This window comes from Erithacus rubecula (genome assembly GCF_903797595.1).
Source record: "Erithacus rubecula genome assembly, chromosome: 24".
Lineage (NCBI taxonomy): Eukaryota > Metazoa > Chordata > Aves > Passeriformes > Muscicapidae > Erithacus > Erithacus rubecula.
The window spans coordinates 1,789,921-1,800,981 of NC_136676.1; the positions used below are offsets into that span (position 1 = coordinate 1,789,921).

An 11,061-nucleotide genomic window follows, 5' to 3' on the forward strand; every position below is an offset into this window, starting at 1 on the left:
TTCCCACCCAGTGCTGGGTTGAGCATTTCTGCCATGCCCAAGTGAAATAAAAGCACTTCTGGTTTATCTCCTGCAGTTGTAGCAAGTGATGAAACAGAGGTAGTGGAGTCCTGGGGCTGTCTTGCAGCCCTGGTGGGGCTGGGGAGAGCTGGATGTACCCTGGGAACCTCATGAGGTTCAACCAAGCCAAGTTCAGGGTGCTGTGCCTGGGTTAGGGTGACCCCCAGCACCTACACTGGCTGGAGGATGAACATTCCTGCTGGGAAAGACTTGGAGATGCTGGTGGATGAGAGGCTGGATGTGCCTTGGCTGTGGGGCTGAGCCCACAGCATGGGCAGCAGGGGAAGAAGGGATTCTGGCACAGGGTGCCCAGAGAAGCTGTGGCTGCCCCTGGATCCCTGGAAGTGTCCAAGGCCAGGTTTGCATGGGGCTTGGAGCAAGCTGGGATAGTGGAAGGTGTCCCTGCCCACGGCAGGGATGGGACAAGATGGGCTTTGAGGTCCCCTGCAGCCCAAACCAGTCTGTGATTCTGTGACTGGTGATTCCACACACTGGGCTGTGCCCTGGCTGTTGCCAGGGCAGTGCCGTGCTCCATGCCAAGGCACTCCTTCCTGTGTCCTCCTGCCCTGCATTGCACAAGGCTGCACCCTGCTCTGTGCCCTGCTCTGTGCCCGCTCCATGCCCCGTTCCATGCCCTGCTTGATGCCCCACTCCATGTCCCCTTCCAGATCCTGCTTCATGCCGTGCCACATGTCCCATTCCACGCCCCCTCTGCATCTCATTCCATGCCCCCTCCACGTGCCCTTCCATGCCCTGTTCAGTACCCCACTCCATGCCCGCTCCATGTCCCATTCCATGCCCCACTGCTGTGCTCTGCTCTCTGACAGTCCCCATGCCCCATTCCATGCCCATTTCCACACTTTGCTCAGTACCCCATTCCTTGTCCCTCTCCATGTCCGTCCCCATTCCCTCTCCACCCCGGTCTCCATGCCCCATTCCATGCCCATTTCCACACTTTGCTCCGTGCCCCATTCCCTGTCTCACTCCATGTCCCTCCCCATTCCCATTCCCATTCCCATTCCCATTCCCACTCCTATTCCCATTCCCATTCCATCCCCATGCCCATGCCCATCCTCGTCCTCGTCCCCGTCCCCGTCCCCGTCCCCGTTCCCGTTCCCGTTCCCGTTCCCGTTCCCGTCCCCGTCCCCGTCCCCGTCCCCGTTCCCGTTCCCACTCCCACTCCGTCGCCGTTCCCGTCCCGTGCCGGGGGCGTGGTCCCACCTCCCCGTGAGCGTGTTCCTGGGCGGGGTCTCTCCCCATTGGCCCGCTCGGGGCCCCGCCCCCGCCCAGTGGCGGCGGCCATGGCGGTGCGGCTGCTGCTGGCCCGGGCCCTGCGGCTCCTCCCGCGGTGCCGCCCGCCCTGCGCGCCCCGCGCCCCCCGCGCCGACCCCCGGCCCAGCCCCGGCCCCGCGCCCGCCGCTCCGCCCGCGCCATGGAGGCCCTGGCTGGCCTGGCTGCCGGCCGCCCGCCGCCTGTTCCTGCGCGGCCCGGCGGGCGGGCTGGCGGCCGCTGCGCGGCGGGGCCGCGGCGGGGTCTGCCTGGCGCTGGCTATGGCGCTGGGCCTGGTGGAGCCGCGCCTGGAGGAGCAGCGCCGGGCTGAGGCGGCGTGTCGCCACATCCAGGTGGGAAGCGGCCCGGGCGCCCCCCGTGAGGGGGAGGGGGGGCCTTGCTGAGGGGGAGACCTTCAGTCACCTCCTAGAAGGGCACAGGGGGTCGTAGCCTTCCAGACATGATGAAAGAGAGGGTGGTCCTTGATGTGTGGAGCCTCTTGAACCGCCCCCATGAACGTCACAGAGTGGCAGTGCTGCGGGGAGTCACTGGGAACCCCGTGAAGGGGAGGGGGATCCTTGCTTTGGGTAGTCCCTCAGACACCCCCCATTAGATATCGTCCATAAAGGGGAGTGGGATTATTGTGAGGAGCCCCTCAGACACCCCTCATGAGGGGAAGGGGGATCACTGCTGTGGGAGCCCCCCGGACACCTCCCACCTCACCCCAAAGGAGGGGTGCTGGCAGCAGCCCCACAGGTGCCTCTTTCTCCCCAAAACCAGGGTCCTGGGGAAGCCTCTTACTCAGCAGCCCCTCATCACCCTAAAGCAGGTACTCTGAAAGCAGGGGACCCTCACTCACTGTCCCCCCATGGAGGAAAGGTGTTGGGGCCCTGGAGATGGGGGTCTCATGTTCCAGGATTTGGATGTTGGTGCCCAGGCCCATCCCCTCTGCCCTGTGGTGCTGGGCCTGGCCGTGCTGCCAGGGCACAGGGACGGATGGTGCTGAACATATTTCCTGGGTAAAAATAGACCACTGGTGCTCAGAGCCAGCTGTCACCTGCTCCACCGACCAGCAGACACATTCCCTGAAGTTTCTCAGGATGCTTTCTCTGCTCTGTCCTTGCTGGGTTGTTCCATTTGCTGTCCCTGGGTCTGTGTCCAGTGGCACATCCCTGGGCTGTCACTGGTGCTTTGGGGCTGCAGCTGACAGAGAAAACCACTCGTTTGTATCAGTCCAGGTGACACCTGGGGCACCACCAGACCTGTAGAATCATAAACTGAGAGGGAATTCCAGAACAGCCTCCTGTGCATTGTTTTCCCACATCTCTTGATTTCCTCCCCCAGCTCCCCCCCCATTTTGGGTTTACTCTTCCTCAAACTAACCAGCCCTCACAGCTGACTGCCACAAAAAGGCCATTGCTTTTCCTGTTACTGCTTTTAATTGGATTTTCTTTTAAATACTGTTTGCCTGATGTATTTATGGAGAGGGAGAGAAGTGTAATAATGCATCTGTTTTCAGAAGTGTTCAGTTAAACTTTTCTTTACATGACCACAGAATCATGGAATAGTTTGGGCTGGAAGGGACTTTAAGGCACATCTCTTTCCAATTCTACCATGGACAGGGACATCTTCCCCTATCCCAGGTTGCTCCAAGCACTGTCCAACCTGGCCTTGGACAGTTCCAGGGATGGGGCAGCCACAGCTTCTCTGGGCAAAACATATTTGTATTCTAGGTTGGCAAATGACTCCCCCTCCTGGTTCCTCTTCTTCCCTTGAAAAGGCCACCTTTAAAAAAGACTGGTTTAGGGGTAAATTTTATTGAACAAAAATATATGGCCTGCAGATGGTCTTTCATGTGGTTACAGCGATTTGAACCCAATGGTTGGAGTCTGAGACTTTCAGATTGGACCAACCACCAGGACATGTAATGCCACTGAAACACCAAGCCCTCCTTTGCTGGGAAGTCTGGGATAACTGATCAGGTTTTTGTGTTCATATTCCTTTCAGACCGTGTTTGTTGGGAAGAACAAGCCGCAGAAAGATCCCCTGAGCTCGTTGCGCTGGCAGGGATTCAAGCTGGAGGAGTATCTCATCGGCCAGCCCATCGGGAAGGGCTGCAGTGCTGCTGTGTATGAGGCAGCTATTCCCTTCTGTCCCCGGCATGTGGAGAGCAGCCATCTCCCAGCTGTGCAGCAGGACCCTGCCTCAGCTTCCCAGGGGGCTGAAGAGGAGCCTGTAGTGAAGCACCAGCCAAAAGGGGCTTTTCCCTTAGCTATCAAAATGATGTGGAACATTTCGGTAAGGAGTCAGCGCTGAATCCCCCGTGGCTGTTCTGGGAATTCTGGCTGGAATGTTTAATCTGGAGTGTTGAAAGCACTAATTATGGAGTGCAGGATGAGTGTGTCACAACAAAGCTGTTGGTAGGTGACACTGGAGACGTTGAGTGTTAGTGAAGAGTCCCAGAGCGAGGTAATTAGCATTCATCATCCTCTGGAATCCTCACTGAGAGCTGCTGCTGCTGCTGGAGCTGGTGGGTATGGAGGTGATGCTTTGGGAAGAAAAGGTTTTCTGAGGCTGGCTCTATTGGAAAGGTCTAAGAAGGGCAAAGCCACTGCTGCCAGTGATTTAGGAATTGATGTCCTGTCAGTGTCAGGACAGAGGTGGGTTTTCTTCCTGAAGATTCAGTGGTCTCAGGGTGCACAGTGACCTGCCTGCTGTGTCCCCTTGCCATGAGGTGACTCTTTCCCAAGATGTCCAGTGTTTCCCAACCTGGGTGACTGGTGATCCAGTTCCTTAATGTGGCTCTTCTGTGTTTAAAAAAATTCCATGTAGCTTTCCCCACTGATATGAAAAATGACTGTTACAAGAGAATCTTACAAATGCCAACTTCTGGAATCCCTTGGACTCTGGAAGTACCCTGGCATTTACCTGTGGGCTCTTCCACTTGGGTTTGGAAGTTGAAAGTGAGTGCTAAGGTGTAGTTTGGATTGCTGACAGTCAAGGATGCATTTGAAGAGACAAATAGATTTCTTTCTGCCCTTGCACCCTCCCTTGGTGAACTCTTTAAGTAGTTAATTGCCTTCCTCAGTTTTCAAGGGAGGGAAGTCCTGGAATCTGGTCTCAGTTGATCCAGCTCCAGACACAGTGCCAGCATCAGGATTATCTGCCTTCAGCTGGCATTGAGGCCACAGTGCCAGCATCAGGATTATCTACCTTCAGCTGGCATTGAGGCTGGATGATTTTGGAGCTGAAACCAGCATGGGGTGTGATTGTTGTTGCAGGCTGGTTCCTCGAGTGAAGCCATCCTGGATGCCATGGGCCGAGAGCTGGTCCCAGCCACGGGCCTCGCCTTGTCTGGGGAATATGGAGCTGCCTCTGGCCACAGGTATGGAGCTGGCAAGGTGCAATTTGCACTGTTAAGAAGGTGGGCAGGGCTTTCTAGAATAACTGCTGAAAGCAGGTGAACCTGGGGATTTTTGTGTTTGTTGGCATGCAGGGAATTGCATTGCTAAATTGTGTGGTGGAGAGGAGGTTGGAAGGGTGCACCAATAATTTGGGAGCATTTGAGGTCCTACCAGGGTCTGGTGGGTAACTGTGGCTGTGTCTTTAGTTTCCCTGTGTTGAAATGTGTTGGCATTTGCTGAGGTAAAGGCTGGAGGAGCCACTAGTTCAACCATTTAAATTTTTGTTGTGATGCATTTAAATTGTGCCGCTGCAATCGGTAACAGTTTGAGTGTACTAAACATCAAATGATTTCACTCTAATACAATTGGACTGTGAGGTTTGAGAACTGGTTTGGTATAAAATGGGTGATGGACAGGGAGGTTGGAACTGTTGTAATGCAGGAAAACTGGTGAGAAGGAAAATGGAAATGACTCTGTTCCTACTCTTTGACCTGAGTGGGAAGTGAGCAAACAGCATGAAGATGGAAAATTTCATGGAAAATTCTAAATTACTTCAAGTTAGCTATCTTTTTGATCAGAAATGCATCTTTTTGTTCCATTTGAAACAATGGAGTCCACAGCCCAGATTGTCTGATTTAAATTTCAAATCACCCTGGCTGCCAATACAAATGAATAATAAATGCTGTGCCCGTGGCTGGCTGGGAATGCAGTGGAGCAGCCAAAGGGATATTTGACATTCAGGGGATGAGAGATCTGTGTTGCAGACAAATAGGTAACCTGCTTTTCAGGGTAGGGAGAGCTTCCTGCCTGTGCTATAAAATAGAGGGTCTAAATTGATATTCCCAGTGTGAAGTTGACCTTTTTTATATCTAACAAAGTAATTGCATTTGGGTGTTATTCTCTAGAGCTGCTGTAGCTCTTTTTTAATAGAGAAGCAGCCTGTGCCTGGTTCTGCCTTTGTCAGCAGTATGGAAGGGTTAGTGGGGCTTGAGTAAAGTAAAAGCTGCTTGTTATGTCTGAGGGTTTTTATCAAAGCTTTGTTTGCAGTGCAGGTAAAGCACCTTATTTCCTGTTTGGCCATTGTGAATAGGGAAATGCAGTTACAGCAGAGCCCCTGTGAGGCCTTGGCTGGCTCAGTTTGCTCTGGGAGGCAGTGGGGTGGATTCTGAGCTCTGGAGAATGTGCTGGGAGATGCCCATTGCTGCAGTGGGTCCATGTGGGCTGCAGATGCTCTGCATCCACCTGGGAAATGCAGGGCTGAGATGCTGGTTGGGAAATGGGCCATGGAACTGCTGCCCATGTTCTTGCTCAGTGAATGCATTCCAGGATGTGAATGTTTGACTCTTTGCTTAACGTGCAGTCCTGTAATCCACCCTGTGCAGCTTTAATCTCCCTCTGATGAGGCTCCCAGTGCAGAACAAACGTGTTTGCTCTCTGCTGGGGAGCCCTTTGGTGTGGAGAACAGGCCAGAATAATGACAAATAATTCCAGCAATAACAGCAGCGTGCCTGTGATCCCTCAGAACCAGCTGAGGGATTGGTGCAATCTGTGGTGTCTTTGCACAGAAAACCTGTCCTTGGGAGGAAGAAGCTGCAGCCTCATCCAAATATCATCCAGGTGATCCGGGCATTCACATCCTCTGTCCCTCTGCTGCCTGGAGCCTTTGCTGACTATCCTGATGTGCTCCCACTGAGCCTGAACCCCAGAGGGATCGGCCACAGCCGCACGCTCTTCTTGGTGATGAAGAAGTAGGTGGGGAGAGGCTGGTTAACGTGACTTGGGTGCTCTGTCCCTGCAAAGCTTGGGGCTGGGCTGCTGCCAAAGAGCAGAGTATGCTCTTGGAAATGCCTCCAGGACCTGTTCCAAGTCCTTGAGGTTCTGACTGTGCTTCCACAATGAAGACAAACCGTTCTTTTTAATAATTACCCCAAATTGAAGTGAGAAATGTGGAGTTTGTCCCCATTTGTCTGCCCTTCTAAGCCTGAACTTCACCACTAGTCTGAGCACACTGTTAGAGATGGAGTAGAATCAGTAATGAGATGAGCCAGCACTGGGGTTGAACTGCCTGTGATAAGCCTCCAGGATGCTAATTCCCATTTTTCCCCCTTGTTCTGCATAGTTACCCCTGCACACTGCGCCAGTATCTGCAGGAGAACTCTCCAGATGTTCACCTCTCCACAGTGATGATCCTGCAGCTCTTGGAAGGTGTGGACCACCTTGTTCGACATGGAATAGCACACAGAGACCTCAAGTCTGACAACATTCTAGTTGAATTTGATTCTGGTATGTAGATCCCTGAGGATAAATTCCAGTTAATTTACAGAAGTGATTTGGTCACATTGGTATTCAGGGAAGTCCCTCCCAGCTGTGTGTTTTGGGAGAGAAGCATCTAACCTTTTGAATAATCTCAGGTTTAGTTTTTAGCTCAGTGTTTGCTGTCACTGCAGCAAGTCATTGATCCTGTGTGTGCCTGAGGTTTTGGGTCATTACCATGGACATAGTGTATTGCTGAGGTGATGGATTGCATGAGCTCAGCCAGCACTGACTGGAGAATCTGAGAACACCACATTTGGGATGCTGCAGGAGCCTTTGCTTCAGGCTCTTGGCTCTGTCATCTCAAGCTAAAATGTACAGGGAACCTATTAAAATCCCACTGCATGGCCAGGTTAATAGTGCTGCACCTGGGATGAGAAAACAGGGCTTGGAGGGAAGGCTTGCAGCATTTTCATTGATGTGTTCTCCTGTCAGCCTCTAACAGCAGTTTTAATTACCTGAGCTCTTTTTTTCTACCTGAGCTCTTGAGATTCAAATTGGCAGGAAGCAATAGGAGGTGGGCAGATCTGTGTAATTAGGAGTGGAAAAATTTGGTTGAAGAGTATCAAGGAGAGAGACAGAGAGCCACTCTGCCTTCCTGGAACCCAGCCCAAGGGGCAGGCAACACAGAGGATTATCTGTTCATAGAATCATGGAATGGCCTGGGTTGGAAGGGACCTTAAAGTAAAGCTCTTCTCATTCCAACCCTCTGCCATGGACAGGGACACCTCCCACTAGACCAGGTTCCTCTGCTGAATATCTTCACCCCCAGTCTTGGTGAGGGGATTGAATGCCCCCTCAGTCAGTTTGCAGAGAACACCAAGCTGGGTGTTGATGTGATGTGGGGTTTGGTGCTGCCAGCTGCTCCCAGACTGAACCCTAACTCTGGCAGCTCTGTGTTGTTCACAGCTGGCTGTCCCTGGCTGGTCATCACTGACTTTGGCTGCTGTTTGGCAGATGAGAACATTGGCCTGAGGCTGCCCTTCACCAGCTCCTACGTGGATCGGGGTGGCAATGGCTGCCTTATGGCACCTGAGGTAAATCCCTCTGTAGCACTGCTTTGTGCTGCTGGTGTTCTGCTTCTCCTGTTGTCAGGACTAAAAGTTTTGGTGGCATAGAAGGTTTGTGTCCTGCCTTGAGTTAGGCTTGGTGAATATCTGTGCTGAACTATGTCAAATAAATACCTTGAGTTCCAACAGGTGAAACATAATAGGTGTTAAGAGGCAGAATCAACCTTTTCTTCCCACTCCCAAATTTACTCTTTAGTCTTTATTCAGGTCCCTTTCCATGTAACTGTTAAGAATTTTATGCAACAGTCCTTGTGTTGCAACAGTAGCTTTTGGCTGAAATTCAAGGCGGTTGTGAAATTATTTACAGTTCTTTTTTATTTCTCTGATGATAAGCCTAATAAAAGCCAGGACACCCTTAACTGTCTGCTGGACCTGGAGCACCTTGCCATGGTGTTGATTGTTCATCTACAGGTCTCCTGTTTCTATAATTCCTGCAGGAAATAGCCCTGGGGACTCTGGGAATGCTGGGCAGGGGCAACAGCTAAAGCCTCAGTTCAGTGTTCAGACTCCTCCCAGCAGCCCAGTGGGCTGAGCAGTGCCAGAGGCTTAGAGCATGCCAACAGGGAATATTTACACCACAGATGCAGGTGCAGCCCACCTTTGGGTCCAGTTCTAAGTTTATTACAGAGAAAATGCTGGTTTGAGCATTAAAAATAGAATTTCAGCACAGAGGCTGCACTCGAGCTGTTTATTTGAGCAGCCCCCTCTCTGTGGCAGGTGATCACAGCATCACCTGGTCCAGGCACAGTGATCAACTACAGTAAAGCTGATGCTTGGGCTGTTGGAGCAATTGCCTACGAAATCCTGGGCCTGCCTAATCCTTTCTATGGCCATGGGGACTCAGCTCTGGAAAGCAGAAGTTACCAGGAGGATCAGCTGCCAAGCCTGCCCAGCCATGTGCCCCTCGAAGTGAAGCAGGTGATAAAGATGCTGCTTCAGAGAGATCCCAACAAGGTAAGAAGCTGTTGCCTTTGAGATATCCTCTTTGGAAGTATCCCTGCTGGATTGTTTTGCCTTGGAGGGCTGTGGGTGCAGGGGTTAATCCACATCTCACCATAGGATCAAAGGACAACATAAGGGTCAAGGCCAAAAAAGTCTTTGCTGAGTGGTGCTGAATCATTTCAGGGATTTCAGGAGATGTTTGTGTCGGGACCAGACCTCACACTGGATGGTTATACACAACATTACATATATATATATATATATATATATATATATTTATGCAGTAATAGTCTCAAAGAGCTTTCTAACTCACAGGGTGGTGCCTTAGGGGGGTTTTGGAGGTGGCAATGCTCTGTGCTGGTGATGTGGCTGAGTGCAGCAGCATCAGCTGATCTCCCCTTCCTCTTGCAGAGGTTGTCTGCGAGAGTGGCTGCAAACGTGCTGCACTTGAGCCTCTGGGGTGACAGTTTTGTGACATCCAGGACCCTGAAACCTGACCAGATGGTTGCCTGGCTGCTCTGCCAGTCTGCAGCCACCCTGCTCACCAACAGGCTGGCAGAGAAGAGCCAGGTAGAAACCAAAATGAAGATGTGCTTCTTGGCAAACCTCGAGTTTGAAGACCTCTGGGCAGCAATATTCCTGTTGTTGGCTTGGAGAAGCCAGTCTGGGTGAAGGAACTACCTGGAACATGAGCATGCCACATAAATGGCACTTTTTAAAGGCACATAGGAACCTGTCCTTTCTGTCTGTCTGGAGTCCTGTAGTGCTTTAGGGAACAAGCTGCTGGCCTGTGTTTAGGAGCTTGAGTTTCTCTCTAGCAAGTGTTAACCATGCTGCTTTTCTGTCCCTGCTAGAGGAGATGCCCTTGCTTCCTTACCCTCTGGGGGGGAGGGTGTGTGGACCTTGCAGCTGTCCAGAGGTATGTGGTTGGTTTTGCTCCCATTTGGGAATTAATTGACTCAGAAATTGTGTGTTGAAGCAGATTCCTTTCAGAGGGGTGGCTGGGAGGAGGCAGTCTGGCTGCATCACAATTTAAGCAACACACAGAAATCCAAGCTGACAAAGTGACCTGCAGTCTCTGATTTTGGGTAACCAGAGTGATTTGAGACTCATTTTCTTCTGAGCTGTGAAATGACAGCCTGAAAACCTCCTGATGAGATGCTGCCTGGTGACGTGAGCATCAGCAGCACTAAAGATCTCTCAGTTGTGGGCAGGATAGTGGAAGCACATCACCTCAAATCCCACTTCTCATTGTTCTTTCATTGTAGCACTGTGGTGACAGCTGCCCCAGGGTCCAAGGCTGAGTCAGACTCTCCAGTTAGGGACAATGCTCCCAACAAACTGAGGCTGGGCAGCAGCCCCTGCTTAAAGAGCTTAATGTGATGCTCTGCTCTTTTACCTGCCTGTGTTTCCTTCAATAAATTCATATCCTTTGGTGGGGAGGATGGGAGACATCAATATTTAAATAACAACAGCCATGTTTATGAAACAGCATTCAATTTCATGGCTGTAATTGTGTTTAGAGGAACTTGGGGAGAAAATTATTTATGCTTCTTGCACAATAAATTAAAGATTAAGCTCTGTGGCTGTGTGGGTTCTCTCAATCCAATTTGGGCTGTGGAGTGTTGGTTCTGGGGTGTCATAAATGTGAGTTCAGCTCTTTCTGGTGCTAAACTGTTGAGCATGGTGTTTTACTCCAGGTGAAATTTCCCAAAGAGGAACAGACCTTGCCTTGAGGATGTGTTTTGTACTCTCCTGCATGGTAAATCACTGGCTGCTCCTGCAGTTTCCAGGTGGATGACAATGGCTGATGCCCCTGATCATCACAGGGTAACCTGTGCTTGGGATTCTGCACATTGTTCTGGTGCAGCAAAGAGCACAGAGCCTATGGAATTGGGGGAAATGAGCTCTTGGGGGGAAAAGCTGTAAGGAAAGACCTTTGTAGCATTGATCTGACCCAGCCAGAGTGTGTGCTGCTTCAATGTAACTGAGCTCTTGCAGTG

General features: G+C 51.5%; 1 protein-coding gene across 1 annotated transcript; it reads left to right on the forward strand.

Annotated features, from left to right (window-relative positions):
• The first annotated feature begins 1,331 nt into the window (after positions 1-1,331).
• PINK1 (PTEN induced kinase 1) lies at positions 1,332-10,641 on the forward strand. Its single transcript, XM_079326076.1, has 8 exons — positions 1,332-1,682; positions 3,337-3,627; positions 4,611-4,714; positions 6,299-6,481; positions 6,853-7,016; positions 7,956-8,083; positions 8,834-9,070; positions 9,470-10,641. The coding sequence occupies exons 1-8, from the start codon at positions 1,362-1,364 to the stop codon at positions 9,728-9,730; spliced, it is 1,689 nt and encodes a 562-aa protein (XP_079182202.1). The 5' UTR covers positions 1,332-1,361; the 3' UTR covers positions 9,731-10,641.
• Positions 10,642-11,061: the final 420 nt, after the last annotated feature.